General features: G+C 43.0%; 2 protein-coding genes across 4 annotated transcripts in view; both read right to left on the bottom strand.

The window, feature by feature from the left end:
- The window catches only part of LOC134619391 (NACHT, LRR and PYD domains-containing protein 3-like), a 374947-nt gene that overhangs the window by 292224 nt on the left and 65995 nt on the right, over positions 1 to 16728 (bottom strand). The gene's annotated exons all lie outside the window — the stretch shown is intronic.
- Positions 358 to 15769, bottom strand: LOC135932246 (protein NLRC3-like). Its single transcript, XM_065469622.1, has 8 exons — positions 15729 to 15769; positions 12831 to 12951; positions 9058 to 9136; positions 7150 to 8941; positions 5463 to 5636; positions 3561 to 3737; positions 1236 to 1409; positions 358 to 560 (listed from the first exon to the last, which is right to left on the bottom strand). Exons 1-8 carry the CDS (start codon positions 15767 to 15769, stop codon positions 551 to 553), a joined length of 2568 nt encoding a protein of 855 aa, XP_065325694.1. The 3' UTR covers positions 358 to 550.

The raw sequence follows: 16728 nt of genomic DNA, 5'->3' as shown, positions 1-16728 counted from the left end.
TACCAAAGCTTTTTCTGAATAAATCAATAAAGATCCATTTATGGAAAGCTGTGATGAAGGCAGTTTTGTCTTTAATTATATTCAACAATATAACACATTTGACCACTTTTAAGTGATTTTTAATACAGTAAAGTTAAGGTTATATACCTAATTTCTAGTAAGTGGCCCAGCCCCTCCTATATTTTTATGTATGTGGCCCTCAGCGAAAAAAGTTTGGACACCCCTGCTGTAGAAGGACAGAGCAGCAGCAGAGCAGTCCAGATACACTGATGATCCTCTGTCAGATCCAGAGGGACACACAGGGATGATGCTGGACTCTACATTGTGTCTGACAGTGGAGCTGTTCTCAGAGCAGTTCAGTCTGCAGCACTGACAGTCATCTGCACTTCATTCCTCTGTCAGTCACTGCTGGATGAAGCTCTCCTCTCCACCTCCCAGTAACATGGCCCAGTCAGAGCGTCTCTACACACAAGCTGCTGCTGCTTCAACCTCTCTGGATCATCAGGACACAGCTGCTCCTCTCTCAGCACACACACCGTCCTGTTTACCATCAGCTCCGCCTGCAGAGAGAAGGAGGAAGAGCAGAGGAGATAAACGAGTGTTTCCAGAGACTCTTCATCAGCTGTCAGTCAGTGATGCAGCACATCCAGTATAAAGAGCAGCAGGGACTTCAGTGCTGGGACTGTACTAGGACTCATTGTTGCTTCACTTTTTCTAATCTTTGGATTTTTATTGAAGTTGATGAAAATGTTTTTCCCTCCTAGTTTGAGTTTGGACTTTCATTCATTAGAAGAACCTTGGTGTGTCCACTCTGAGCTCTGTAGGAACCCCAACAACAAGCCCAACAATCCAGATGGACGGTTCCAGCTGTTAACTGGAGGAATTCCATCCAAACATCTGCTCTCACTAAATTCTTCCTCACCTACAGACTGTGTTCTTCACTGCTTTAAACTTGGAAATGAATGCAGTCATTGGTCTGCGTGCTGCTTTGTTCAGAGAGCTGATTGGCTGTTGACAGCGTTTGATCAGAGCGTGTCAGCCATTACTATGGTGACCATAAAGGTCAGAAACAGGAAGTGTTTTTGTCCAATCCTGAAGCCTGTCACCATTCTCCTCTCACAGCTTCACTGAGAAGCTGCAGCTTTACAGGAAAAACTGGATCTTTGTTTCATACTGACTGTGTTTAGTACAATACTGCTGACAGCACCACCCACTCACTCCATCACTCTACTGACCTCAGAGTCTCCAGTCTGTAGTCTGGACTCTGCTGAAGATCAGACAGCTGCTTCACATCTGGATCCTTCAGGTTGTTTCCTCTCAGGTCCAGCTCTCTCAGATGGGAGGGGTTGGACTTCAGTGCTGCTGCCAGATAATCACAGCTGATCTTTGACAAACCACAGCCCCACAATCTGTATAAAGAATGAAAGATGTAAGTTTATTAGACAAAGTGTGAGCTTGAAATCATTCAGTGTTTCATCATCTGTTCAGAGCTGAAGAAGGTTCAGAATGTAGAAGTTTAGAAAATGGAAACTCCAAACAGCTGAAGCCAACAGGAAGCAGCTTCAAACAAACACAACAAGAGAAAAAACTCTGAATGTTTCACATTAAAGTCGTACATTTATCATAAAAACAGGACAAAGACTTGAAAAAGTCGTGTTTTTCCTTCCAGGAACCACAAGGCTTCACTTTTAAAGGTGAAGTGTGAAAGAAACGGACATATTTGAAGTCCAACACCTTTTTCCAGTCACATGATTAAAGCAGACAAACTACAAGCTCATTTTCATTCCAACAAGTCATCTTCTGACCTGGACTAACAACACTGGTCTCTATGTGCAGCTGGCTGTGAGACCAGTGCTCAGGGAGCGTCTACAAAGTGCAACACTGAAAGAACATCACACACTCATTTGCTTCCAGCACTTTCACAAAAACATCTACTGTCATTATTGTCACCAAACTCTGTGGATCCTTTATTGCAAATTCAAATGGGATCAAATGGTCAGACAAAACAGGGTTATGAGGAAATATGATGAAATGTTGTGTATTAGCAGCAAGTTATTGAATCATTTTCCTCAGAAACCAAACAAAATGACTGACAAACATGTTTTTACAAACTCAGTGTTGGACTTGGATCAGCAGGATAAGCTGATGTTTAAAGGCATTTGAGTCTCGCTGTATGAGAGTCCAGTTATTCCTCAATATTTATGGATGATGTTCTTTCAGTGTTGCACTTTGTAGACGCTCCCTGAGCCTCACAGCCAGCTGCACATGGACCAGCTGACATTACCCAGCATTAGAGGCGGCTGTAAAAAAATGGATTTTCCTATTTAAATGGTTTTAATTTGAATAAAGCGATGTTGATTCATTCAGTCCTGAATGGATTTTTAATATAAATGTATTTTGCCAGAATCTCAGGTTAAAGCTCCCAAAAGTATTTCAACAACAAGCAAACAGATAAAACAGTAAATGAGAGCAGCTAAACACACAAAGATAGAAACACAGAGCGTGGATCGTTCACTCGACGGCACGTACACGGACACGCCGTCGGGGCTGAAAGTGGACAGCTCACAGATCCTGAAGCTGCAGGTTTCATCTGTCTCCAACCAAAACTGAGTGAACCAGCAGCAAAAGAAGATCCAAACTACGCTTTACGTTTGATGAACATGGTCATGAATTCTCTCTGACTTTGACCTTTACTTCCTGCACAGCTCTCTCTCTCTCAGTGTACTTCAAGAACAGTTTACCTTCAAAAATCTGTTTTCTGCATTATTCACTGCTTATTACGCACCAGTCTGCTGTTGTGTTCACTGCTGTCGGCCTCCGAAAACAAAGCCTCATTTCTGCTGTTCAATACTGAAGAAATTGAAACCTTTTAAAATGATGACAGATTACAAACTCTCAGCTGTGTCTGTAATCAAACCTCTGTAACTTTGCTTCACTTCAGCAGCATCAGCTCATGTTCACATGTTGATTCATGGTTTGCTTCAGTTTTTGATCGACTGCAGAATATTTTGAAGGTTATCTGCTATAAAAAGCCAGAAGAGGAAAATCTGCTTCATGTGTTTCTGTTTGATCCTCAGTGACTTTGACACAAAGGCCTCTGCTGTGATGATCACACCTCTGATCAAGTCTCACAGTGTTTGTTTTTATACATATGGATATCTGCTGATAAATGATCAGAATTAGAATATTTCCCACTGTCTGCTGTGTGCCGTGACCTTTGACCTGCTAAAGACAGTCAGCTGTGGATTATTCATTGTTGTGTCTGATACTTAGAACTGTGAGGAAGAACACTACACAGTTAATCAGGGTCCCCTCTCTCTGAATCAGGAAAGGTGGGCAGGCCGCGTGTGGGCCGCGGGCCATACGTTGAGTCTCACTGTTTGAAATGTGAACATTGTTCTGCTGCAGTCAATGGACTAAACCAGAGAAGAAGAAAACAGACTTTACCATGAAGATCCTCAGTGTGGATCAGTATAATATCAGCCTGATGTCTGCAGTTTAGTGTCAGCACAACTTTCACATCATATTCATCTCAGCACAACTAAAACATGCTGACTGACCTCAGAGCTTCAAGTCCACATCCTGGACTCTCCAGGAAACCACACAGATGCTTCACTCCTGAATCCTGCAGCTTGTAGTTGTTACTCAGGTCCAGCTCTCTCAGATGGGAGGGGTTGGACTTCAGTGCTGCTGCCAGATAATCACAGCTGATCTCTGACAAACCACAGTCCCACAATCTGTATAAAGAATGAAAGATGTAAGTTTATTAGACAAAGTGTGAGCTTGAAATCATTCAGTGTTTCATCATCTGTTCAGAGCTGAAGAAGGTTCAGAATGTAGAAGTTTAGAAAATGGAAACTCCAAACAGCTGAAGCCAACAGGAAGCAGCTTCAAGCAAACACAACAAGAGAAAAAACTCTGAATGTTTCACATTAAAGTCGTACATTTATCATAAAAACAGGACAAAGACTTGAAAAAGTCGTGTTTTTCCTTCCAGGAACCACAAGGCTTCACTTTTAAAGGTGAAGTGTGAAAGAAATGGACATATTTGAAGTCCAACACCTTTTTCCAGTCACATTATTAAAGCAGACAAACTACAAGCTCATTTTCATTCCAACAAGTCATCTTCTGACCTGGACTAACAACACTGGTCTCTATGTGCAGCTGGCTGTGAGACCAGTGCTCAGGGAGCGTCTACAAAGTGCAACACTGAAAGAACATCACACACTCATTTGCTTCCATCATCCAACCTGAAGAGGAAACAGAGACGGCTCCCCTTCAAAGTAAAAGCTGCTCCTTTTGGACACAGTATCAAAGAAAGTCTACAGTATAACATAGAAAAGACAGAACAAAGCTTGGGTTGTTTTTAAATTGTGCAGAAATGAAACTACACTAAGCTCAATTATGTGACAGACATTTCATCCCATGTCAGTTTGGCCTCATCCTGGGCCAGATTATCCAGCACACACTCTGACCACAGGCCCAGGGGCCACGCACAGCTGGGCTCCATCCAAGAGACAGGAAACAAACCAACACAATAATAAAAAGCACCATGTGATCTTCTTACATCTTCAAGACAAACAGAGTAAAAGCATATTTGTTTCCTGATAAAATGATGTGACAGGTAGAACAGAGTAAAGTGGTGGTGTTACAGCCTTTCTCCCCTCTGCTGCCGAGGCTGTTAGTCTCTCCCAAACTCAGCTACAGGACTTCAAATGAATGAAAGCAGCAGAAGTGGCTTTACAAATGAAAGAGGAAGAGGAGAAGAAGAGGAGAGAGAGGCCACCCTGACCATCACTCCAGCTGAAAACATCACACTTCCATTAAAGTTGGTGAGAAAATGTTGAGCAGGATGAGCTGCTGGCTAATCTGGAGGCTGTAGCAGCAGCTCACAGTCACCGTGGATTTCCACTCATGAAAAAGCTCTGGCTGCTTCATTTCTCATCTCATATCAGAGACTTTAGTGAAGCTGTGCTGTGATGCTTCCATATTCCAGTGAGGCCTCCAGAATGATTTCAGCTGTTCTGTACACACTGTGTGCCCTGTATGGCTCAAAGTCTCTGCAGCCTGTTTTTATCTGCTATCATCAGATCTTCATCATCCTCATTCACATCCCTCACACTGCAGCCTCATCAGCACTGACTTCATCTTCACTGACTGATGGAGCACAACATGAACCTGTGGAGGCTGAAACACTGTCCTGTCAAACATCTCCCCGTCACCACTCCACTTCTGTCGGCCTTTAAATGAATCCTGCTCAAGTCTGTCACTTCTGTTTGGAGCCAAAAGGAAAAACTGTTATTCAGTCGTTTGGAAAGACACAACATTTCTGAAAGCACTCAAACTTCTTCACATTTGTCTTCAGACACATCCTGAACATTTAGGAACTAAAGAAAGTTTCAAACATCAATCAAAGACCTGAAATATAGAAAAACAACAACAGCCGCAGTCAGTGAACTCACCTCAGAGTCTCCAGCTGACAGTTTGGACTCTCCAGTCCAGCACACAGAAGCTTCATCCCTGAATCCTGCAGGTTGTTCCAACTCATGTCCAGCTCTGTCAGATGGGAGGGGTTGGACTTCAGAGCTGAGGTCACAACTTCACAGTGAGACTCTGACAGTCCACACCGAGTCAGTCTGTGATGATAGAAAATATCAAATTTGTTATTATAAAAGCAGAAAATCTGCATTATAAACACAGACTGAATGTATATGAAGACAAAACAGAGTGAGGTCATAATCTGATGAATCTGCTCTTCACATCTGTGCTTCAGCTCCTCTTACTGTGTTTGACATGACACAACGATTGAGTCTCTCTCAGACCTGCAGACTTTTAATGAGAATCTTTGTTTGGCTTTAATCTGCAGATGAAGGAGGAAGATGGTGTCACATTTAGGCTTCCATAATGTCCACAGTCTGTCACTGAGATCTGATCCAGAGTCAGAGTGAAGACACACATTTGGACTGTTTCCTGTTTTGACTCCAGAACATTTTGAATGAGTTCAGCTCAGTGAAGAGTTCCAGCTGGAAAGATGATCTCTGTTTGCTACCTGCTGCTGTCAGGTACGACTGTTCACGTCCACACGCAGGAAAAACCTGCTGACTGTTACCAAACGGAGCAGAAATCTCATCACTGGACAATAATGATGAATGAACTCAGAGCTGCTGATATCAGATCTGATTTCAGGGGAACTAAACACAGAAATGATTGGCTCATTTTAGCTTTCTGAGCCATTATCTGCTGGTGTGTCGCTAGTTGGCAGAAAATGATTTGTATTCCTGTTCAGGGCTTCAGTGTTTATGAGTCCAGATCCAGGTGACAGCAAGTCAAAATGATGTTACCTGTCTGTGTCCAGCAGCAGCTGTATTCACTTTGAATATTGTTATAAGCTGACATGGATCAGTTTGTCTTTGATTGGTTTGTAAATGTCACTGTTTCCATTGGACCTGAGTGACGGTACAAAGACAGAGAGGGAGAGAAAGGAGAGAGAGGATGGAGACAGCAAAGAGAGAGCAAACACAAACAGGTGAGAGTGGACAGGTGACCAAAGTCAGCAACCAATCAGAGAGCTTCTGTTTGACCCACAGTCACTGATGATGACTGCACATAACCAAGCAGTGTGTTACTCTGATATCAAATATGGATCCTGCTCTTCTAATAATGATCATCAGATGATATTATTGTGTTATTTTGTAGCTGAATACGATGTTTGTGTGATTATCAGTGAAAGAAGCAGTGAGGAGGATGGAGAGAGAGAGAGGACAGAGGGTGAAGTTAGAAACACTAAAAGGATTTTTCATGGATTTCATGGATGATTTGAGTGATTTCCAGCAGGACACTTAAACATGTCAGTGGACGTCCTAAAGAACATATTCACTGATATGAAACGTGTCATTGAACAGTATTAATATCAGTGGAAACATGGTGGAAACAGCTGTGACTGCATGGATGTGACACACTTCAAATCTGTTCTCCACTCTTGGATTTGGGATCCATGGAGCTGCTGCTGAGTCTGTACAATAAAGGAATGGTGTGGAAGGTTGCAGCGTACGGACACAAACACTTTGTGCTTACAATCTGATTTTATTTTCAAAATTAAACTACTAACCTACACTGATCAATGATGTTAATGATCACATCTGGACTCACCCAGCCTTTCTGCAGTTCCTCACAGCTGGAATCAGTCTCTGTCGTCCATGCTCTGATGTGTTGTACTTCTGCAGGTCCAACTCATCCAGAACCTCCTCTGACATCTGCAGCATGAAGGCCAGAGCTGAGCACTGGATCTCAGAGAGTTCCTTCTCTGATCTGTTCTCTGACTTCAGGAAATCTTGGATCTCCTGATGTACTGAGAGGTGGTTCATCTCCATCAGACAGTGGAAGATGTTGATGCTTCTGTCAGGAGAGATTTCATATCTGTTCATCTTCTTCAGGTTGTTGATGACTCTCTGGATGGTTCCTGGACCGTTCTCTGTCTGACCCAGCAGACCTACTAAGAGTCTCTGGTTGGACTCCAGACAGAGGCCATGAAGGAAGCGAACAAACAGGTCCAGGTGGCCATTTTTACTCCGGAGGGATTTCTCCATGGCTCGGTTCAGGAAATGATTTAGAGAGGACTCGTAGTAATTTTCTCCCAAAAAGTTCTTCAGCACCTCTGTCTTCCTGTTGGTGTGACAGTGGAACATGTAGACAGCAGCCAGAAACTCCTGAATGCTCAGATGAACAAAGCAGTAGACTGGTTTCTGGAAGATCACACACTCTCTTTTGAAGATCTCTGTACAAACTCCTGAGTACACCGAGGCCTCTGTCACATCCAGACCACACTGCTCCAGGTCTTCTTGGTAGAACATGATGTTTCCTTTCTCCAGATGTTCAAACGCCAGCCTCCCCAGCTTCAGAAGAACTTCCCTGTCAGCCTCCGTCAGCTCCTGTGGACTCGTCTCATGTCCCTCATGGTACTTGTTCTTCTTCCTCTTTGTCTGAACCAGCAGGAAGTGTGAGTACATGTCAGTCAGGGTCTTGGGCAGCTCTCCTCTCTGCTCTGTAGTCAACATGTGCTCCAGAACTGTAGCAGTGATCCAGCAGAAGACTGGGATACTACACATGATGTGGAGGCTCCTGGATGTCTTCATGTGGGAGATGATTCTGCTGGACAGCTCTTCATCACTGAATCTCCTCCTGAAGTACTCCTCCTTCTGGGCGTCAGTGAAGCCTCGTACTTCTGTTAGCCTGTCAACACATGTAGGAGGGATCTGATTGGCTGCTGCAGGTCGGGAAGTTATCCAGACGAGAGCCGAGGGAAGCAGATTCCCCTGGATGAGGTTTGTCAGCAGCTGGCTGACTGATGACTTCTGTGTGACATCAGACAGCAGCTTCCTGTTGGTGAAATCCAATGAAAGTCTGCTTTCATCCAGGCCGTCAAAGATGAACAAAAGCTGAGAGACAGCCAGCTTCTCTGCTGTGACCTTCTGTAATGTTGGATGGAAAACATGGAGCAGCTCCAGAAGACTGTACTGCTCATCTCTGATCAGGTTCAGCTCCCTGAATGAAAGCAGAACCACCACACTGACATGTTGGTTCTCCAAGCCCTCTGCCCAGTCCAGAGTGAACTTCTGCACTGAGAAGGTTTTTCCAACACCAGCCACGCCGTTGGTCAGAACCACTCTGATGGGTCTCTGTTGGTCAGGTAAGGCTTTAAAGATGTCCTGGCACCTGATTGGAGCGTCATGGAGGGCGTCCATCTTGGAAGCTGTCTCCAGCTGCCTCACCTCATGTTGGGTATGAACCTCTTCACTCTGTCCCTCTGTGATGTAGAGCTCAGTGTAGATCCCGTTGAGGAGGGTTCTACTTCCTGTTTCATCACTTCCTTCAGTCACACGTTCACATCTCCTCCTCAGACTGATCTTATGTTCATCTAAAACCTCCTGCAGACCAACATCTGCTGAAAGAAAGAAAAACAATGAGACTAAAGAGAAAGAAAACTCTTCAATGTCTGAACAACACAAGAAGTCCAGTTTTCAGAAATGAGTCCATCAGCAGACAGATGTTCAGTCTTACTTTGTACACAGCTGCTCTGACTGGCTGTCTGCAGTCCAGCTCTGCTTCTGGATCTTTCTCCACACTGGGGACAGAAGCTCTGATGGTGACACAGAAAAGTCAAAGTGGAGATACTTCTGTACACCTTTGATTAGACTCATTATAAAAAGGAAAACAAAGTTTGAACACAGTCATGTTTCCAGTTCACTGACTTACATTTATTCCATGGACACTCACTCTAACCTGAACCACAGCTACAACCCAACATTGTTGAGGCCTCATCTCCTCCTTTCCTGACTGTAGAGCTTAAATATGCAACAACCAACAAATAAAAGAATTTGGTTCATTTCAAAGAAATTCACACGGTGACCAAGTAAAGTAACCGTAGTAAAGGAGACAACATCCCGTTGATGGTGGGATTATTTGAAAGATTTGCTTTAGTCACGTCACCAAATGCAGTTGAACCACCCGTGGATCCATGTTTGACCATTCTACCACTCTGAGCTCTGCTTTTAATCATTTTATTATTATCATCATTCATTCATTCATTCTTTGGAGGGGGGCTATTTCCTAATGCCGCCCTAATAAGGTGATGTTCAAGGGGAAATATAACAGAAACTCTTTCAGTGTTATTCATGAATAAATTAACAGATAAACTGTGAAGAAGAAGAAAACTGAGATTTAAAGGAGAGAGTGAGAAACTTGATCATCCATCCTCATAATCCATGTTTATCAGTATCTGCTGTGACCATCCTGCAGTAATAACTACAAGTCTACATTTCTGTGACTGTTGATCAATCACAGCAGGAATCTGAGCTCATCTCTGCACACAGAGCAGCTTCAGCTCTGGGATAAACTGCTCGCTTCACGTCCTTCTCAGCTCACAGACACTCATCCTGATATTTTCCTTTAACATTTGATGGTATAATTCATCTGAGTTTACACTTTATCTGCATAAATACAGAAAAACAGGCCCAAACACCATAAACCATCAGTTTCACCATGTAGAATATATTGTTGTTTCCTTGCTTTTCATTCAGAGAAAAACTCTGATTTTGATTTTCTCTGTTCTCTTTGCCACAGCCCATCCCAGCAGCAGCTGAAGCAGCTGACTGTCACAACACTGAATAACCTGGCTGGCACACATGTTAATGTTAGCCATTTAAATATTAGCAGTTAGCTGAGGCCACAAGAAGAAGAGGCCCTAGAAGAACAATGGATGATAAGATTAGATTTTCAAGACTAGGCAGAGACGTGTTTTCCTTACTGTCTCTGTTTTTGTCTCACTATATAATGTTGTACAGCCCATTTGAGGGTTATCCTCTCTGTGAACCAGATGCTTGATTTCACACAGAGGTCCACCAACTGAATTTGATCAATTATGGAACGATTTACCTCGACAGGCTCCTTCACTCGCTGCTTTTAAACCTCCTTTCAAACACACTTTTACTCCCTGACCTTTGACCCAGTGTGACATGTTGACTCACTACCTCAGACAGCTTACAAATAGTCTTTTTGTTTTTTGGTGCTGCCTAAAAGAACCGTAAAATATCTGTCCTATATACAGTTATGTTCGTATATTTTTGTACTACATCAGGAAACTCAGAAATATAGTTTGTAATATTTTAATCCTTATTTTTAAAACTGTTTTTGTCATTTTTCTTCTCCCATTGCATCAAAAATCATTATTTACACTGAATAAATGAGTCAGCAGCTCTCTTACATTGTTGCTGCAGGTTCATTACTGAACTGTCGAGGTTCTCCTTTGGACCGGTCACTCCTCACAGACACACAGCTGGATGCTGCAGATCCTGCTCCATCCTCTTCCTCCATCTTCTTGATGTCAGGGTGGAGTTAGTCTGAGAGGCAAACACACACACTCAGAGGTGCTGTTGTACTGGAAGCATCACACTGACGGCATCACTCTTTTGTGCACCCGTGCAGTGGGTCAGCCTAATGCGCTATTAATCCTTGCGGCGGATAAGACCTATGCGCTTCTCTTTTGTGCACCCGTGCAGTGGGTCAGCCTAATGCGCTATTAATCCTTGCGGCGGATAAGACCTATGCGCTTCTCTTTTGTGCACCCGTGCAGTGGGTCAGCCTAATGCGCTATTAATCCTTGCGGCGGATAAGACCTATGCGCTTCTCTTTTGTGCACCCGTGCAGTGGGTCAGCCTAATGCGCTATTAATCCTTGCGGCGGATAAGACCTATGCGCTTCTCTTTTCAAACCCTTGCGGCGGGTTAGACCTAAAAAGTGTTTTCTCACCCTCAGTCGTCTTTTGCTGGTTGTTCAGGTCATCTGGCTGGACCCCAACGTCGTGGACCAGGCCCGGCCTGGATACGAATTTACGCCCAGGGCTTTCACCTCTACCTGGAGAGGGCTGTCGACAGACTTCAGTTCTGGCTTTTCCACGACGTCAGGATGCAGCAATCAGACCTTATTGGAGTCACAGAAACGTGTCTGGTGTTTCCATCTCTAGGCTCGAAGGACCAATTTAAATGACAGGGGATTTCTTTAAATCACCCTGCCGTTCTTCAGCTGAGACGTCTTAGTTAGAAAACACACAAACACTGCAGTGCCATTTTTACTCGCGAGGGCAGCCATGGACGCACGACCTGCCAACCGCGACTGTCTGCGACCTTTATTTATACAAGATTGTCTGTATGTGTGTGTGTGTTGTGTGTGTGTGTATGTGTGTGTGTTACATAGATAACATCACTTCAGTAGCGGGACTTCCCCTTTTCTACATCTGTATGTTCAGAACAACAGGATGCGATTAGTATCTGCAGAAGTTTAGCACACAGGTTTCTAGGCAAAAGGTCGTGTATAAATATGCTTAACTGATAAATATAAAGAATACATTTCATGTAACTGATCAAAACATAATTATCTTCTGACATCCGGCCCTGTTTATCAGAGAAATGAAATGTACAATTTATCAGTGAGTAACTACTTGTTTTTCACATTTTCAGTTACTACATCATTAGTTACATTTCATCTTCATGAAACCAATAGGAAAGGAAACCTTATGATCTTCAATGATTCCAGTACATTTGCATATGCTGTGAATGATAAACTTATCATCTGTGAGATTGCAACTTTTAAACAAGGAATAACTCAAATAAAGAAAACAAAATAAAATCAGGAAGAGTCCAACGACAATCAACAGTCTCTATAGCATCTGAAGCCATGTTTAAAGAATGTACATTATCTGGTACGTAGGTGCAGCATGTGGCGTTTGTGTTGAATAAAACACAATCCTCCTTTATCAGCCAAAATCATGTGCAGTGCTACACGATGATGCATTACAGCAATTCTGAGAGCGGCTATTTCTTGATGTTGTCCCTCGTTGACCTTGCAGGATGCTTTGAGAAACAAGCCAAATCTATAGTCCAGTATCTCACTTCTGAGAGCATGTTTTCCAACTCCTGCCCACAGGAAGAGTGAGTTGAGTACCTTTTGTCCAATTGTCCAGAGTTTGAATTCTTCAGGTACATCGGTTTCCCAGGTTGAGTCATGTGGTCTGACTGTTGAAGTTGAGCGTTTCTTCCTGGATCAGGATGACGATGTTGTTGTTGTGCACTTTACAAAAGTCACTCTGAAGGTGGTCGGAGATCAGAATTAGTGCACCTGTTCCAGGGTGTTTCCCATATATGGTTGTGTTAATGTGCTCGGCATGTGCGAGCAGACGTAACTCTGTGGTTTTGTTAAACACATATCTGTATCAGGCATTTTTCATCCATAGATGGATGTGATCTTGTGTCATGTCCATTAGGTATAAGTTGTCATACGTCCATCTTCTCTTTCTTTCTCGTGGCTCGGCTGCTGTTGGCATCAGCTGGGGTCCTGTAAGGGTGAGCCTTGTAGTCAAGGTAACCACCAGGGTTCCCCTTCACACCTACACCTGGCTGCCTAAAGTTGATCGGATAGAGAGCGGAGTGCGGGCTTACCCCACGGGGGCCCAAGAATTGCACTTACCACCCTCACCCCCGAAACAACCAGGCATAGGCGCTTCCTCCTTGGTGTCGGGGCTTCCCGGGACCTCAACCTTTTTGCAGTGGCTCTGATGTATCCCAGATGGTCTCTCTGCAATTTTACAGGCTATGGGTGTTGTCAATAGCACTTGGTTTCAACCTGCAAGAGACTGGAGAGTCTTACGGCAGTTTATTGTTCAAAACAATATCCTTATTTTCTAGTAGTTTTGCCATCCATTCTGCCAGAGCTGTCTCTCCGACAGATTTTTCTAAGGGTCACTTTTTGCAACTGAGATTGCATCTGCTTTTTACACTAGATAAATCTCTGGCCATTTTGTGAATAGATCTATAATCACTAGAGTATAAAAGTGTGTATTAAGGACCTGGACTATCCGCCCTGAGGACACATGGGTCACCCCATGTGTCACTAATGCTGCTGTTCTGTGCAGGGACATAGGGATTTAGGAAGTATTGGTCTTCCTTCACAAGTCATTAAATCATCTTTTAGTTGTGCTCCACACTTCTAACCATTTCTTCTGTTCTATGGTTGGTGCTGCTTTCTGTCCATCCTTAAGAACATCAAGTGGTATTTGCATAGAGGATGCAGACATTAATATGTCTACAGTTCGTTGTGCGGCCAATTTAGCACATATGACTGCTTTGAGTTCTGCACTCTGAGCGGAGTATGAGGATGTTAGTGGTTTCACTTTTTATGACTATTTTTAGACGCTGAGCCGGGTTGTGGTGTGCTGTAAATGTCAGCACGTGGCTTTGTCTCCTCATCTAATTCTCGCATACAGCAGTGTGGATGACCTTCTTCGGGTGAGGCCAAAAGTGTGCTCGGGTTCAAATGACCACACTTCTGGATTCTAATGTGAGATTGTGACAACAAGATTCCAACATACGACAGTTGTCTTGCACGTGTGAGGCAGGACAAATTGGCTTGGAGTAAAACTGAAGCTACTGCTGTCAAAACTGCTTTCATGTAAGTAGAAAGGGTTACCATAGTCAGGCAATGCTAAAACTATATTTGTCCATAATGCTAGTTTCAAGTTACTGTATGCTTCTTTTTCTCCATTGTAGATGCAACACTACATCTTTATTTAAAGCATTTTAGGTCATTTCTATTTTTTTCCAACGAATTCACACATCTCACACATCTTACATATTTCAAACTTTTAAGTTAGAAAAGAAAACTAGGCATTGTCTACAGCTCATAGCTCACAGCTCCAAAACTAGGTATTAGTAAGTCATATGCCTAATCATTATGTGTCACTGTGATCCACAAGTATGATCACAAAGTTATTTTTCAAACCAACAAAACAAACAAACAAAAACAAAAACAAATTGCCGATGTCATTAAGGCTTTACACACGAGTCAGGACGCAAAAAGAAAAAAGTTGCTGCCAGTAACAAAGCAGAAATGTGAGGAAAAAATCTGAGCTCACAGCTGCATGTGTGAGCTTTTAATATGCAGCTTCTGCTCTAAAAGACAAATGAAATAAAAATAAAAAGTGTGTAACTTGCTCATTAGCTTAGTAGTGTCCACATATTTATTTCTGCTTCTCAAACCTGTAGCTTCAGCTGTTGTATACAGGGTTTGGCTTAGTAGTTGTTAGTATAGGATTGCTCTTCATCACAACAAAGTCTCATCTAGGATGACAGGTTTACAAGCAGGTCAAGTGTCTCTATGCACTTGATTAGATTAGGTATTTTCCTTATTTTCTTCATCTCATATATCATTGTACTGAGTTTGAGCAAACCTTAAGCTTGAATCAGACTACTTTTAACAATTATCCACCTCACATCATAACTGACTGAGGTGCCTCTTATTATTTAATATTAATATTATTAATGTTATTTTTTTATAACAGCAATAGTACATTACAATATTTATTAGTATATTAGAATATACTACTATACTACTAATATACACAAATTATCATTTTATATTTTATTATGTATCCATCGAGGGCTGGGGGTGATCTGCAGTTTCACCCCCTCCCAAGCTGGAGACATCTACCTTCTCACACTGTCCTTGGCTGAACAATGACGCAGCCTTAATATACCTTATGCATCTCTCTATTTTATTTTAAAATGTTTTCGTGTGAATTATCTACTTTCATTCATTCTATTCATTCTGAGCATGGTTATTTAACCAATTTTGTTTCATTTGGTAATGCCAATTTAAAGGTTGCTATGCTCCCTATTATTAGTTTGAATATAGTAGAGATAAGCTCTAATTTGATTTAAACTTTTGTTTATTCCACTTTATTCCTAAGAGTATTTATATATATATATATATTCAGTTGGGTCTGTATCCAACCCTTTTTAAACTTCTACTTTGATTTCCAATCTGTAATTTAACCAGGGATTATTAAGTACTTCCTAGTCTGAACTGCTTCTTTGTTTCTTACAGTCACGTACAAAATGTCCCTCTTTTCCACATCTCCAGTATGCAGTTTTAAAGCTATTTTTTGGTGTGTGTATAGGCCTACCTCTACCTCTTGCTGTTCCACTAAGCATTCCTCTTGCGAGAGTTTTCCTTTCTTTTTTAAGTTTTTTGTTTCTGCTATTTCTTGCAAAAGAGCTTCTTTCAACTGTGTAAGTGTTGAGGGGCTGCATTTCCCTTCCCAAGTGGGACATTTTGTTTTCTTAGGATTTCTCCATCTACAAGCACTGATTTGTCCGGCGCCTGGACATTTCTTTTCTAACCACTGCTCGTCAGCAGTGAGTTTTGTGGGCTGATTCCCCATTGTTACAACACAACTGCAGAGCTTTCTCTGGTATGAGACTCAGGAGTGGTTGCTGACACGCCCTTCTACTCCGGGACTACTTCCGCGGAACGGTGTCAGTTTTACGGGACAGAATCCAACCTACTTTTCCTTTGTCACCAGTACTTCAGCGTCTTACAGCAAATAAAACAACAATAGCAACTGGAAGCAACTCAGCAGCGTATTGTGCTGTAAAATTAGTTTACCTCCAACAGACAGAAAAATGACATACAGAAAACACATATATTCACTCTTGTTTCTTTACGCGCGCGGGTCCTTGCGGCGGACCAGGCCAGTTTTAACTTTTGTGCACCCGTGCAGTGGGTCAGCCTAATGCGCTATTAATCCTTGCGGCGGATAAGACCTATGCGCTTCTCTTTTGTGCACCCGTGCAGTGGGTCAGCCTAATGCGCTATTAATCCTTGCGGCGGATAAGACCTATGCGCTTCTCTTTTGTGCACCCGTGCAGTGGGTCAGCCTAATGCGCTATTAATCCTTGCGGCGGATAAGACCTATGCGCTTCTCTTTTGTGCACCCGTGCAGTGGGTCAGCCTAATGCGCTATTAATCCTTGCGGCGGATAAGACCTATGCGCTTCTCTTTTGTGCACCCGTGCAGTGGGTCAGCCTAATGCGCTATTAATCCTTGCGGCGGATAAGACCTATGCGCTTCTCTTTTCAAACCCTTGCGGCGGGTTAGACCTAAAAAGTGTTTTCTCACCCTCAGTCGTCTTTTGCTGGTTGTTCAGGTCATCTGGCTGGACCCCAATGTCGTGGACCAGGCCCGGCCTGGATACGAATTTACGCCCAGGGCTTTCACCTCTACCTGGAGAGGGCTGTCGACAGACTTCAGTTCTGGCTTTTCCACGACGTCAGGATGCAGCAATCAGACCTTATTGGAGTCACAGAAACGTGTCTGGTGTTTCCATCTCTAGGCTCGAAG

The sequence above is a fragment of the Pelmatolapia mariae genome, linkage group LG20 (genome assembly GCF_036321145.2).
Source record: "Pelmatolapia mariae isolate MD_Pm_ZW linkage group LG20, Pm_UMD_F_2, whole genome shotgun sequence".
Taxonomy (NCBI): domain Eukaryota; kingdom Metazoa; phylum Chordata; class Actinopteri; order Cichliformes; family Cichlidae; genus Pelmatolapia; species Pelmatolapia mariae.
This window is presented reverse-complemented; position numbering and strand designations above follow the sequence as displayed.

Bases quoted from the DNA above. Each gene is read 5' to 3' on its own strand.
- LOC135932246 (XM_065469622.1), bottom strand. From the start codon at position 15,769: ATGGGGAATCAGCCCACAAAACTCACTGCTGACGAGCAGTG. The intron at 9,137-12,830 runs GTATGACAACTT...TGTCACCATCAG, and splicing joins GAAAGAAAGAGAAGATGGAC to AGCTTCTGTCCCCAGTGTGG. The intron at 8,942-9,057 runs GTAAGACTGAAC...TCTTTCTTTCAG, and splicing joins TCAGAGCAGCTGTGTACAAA to CAGATGTTGGTCTGCAGGAG.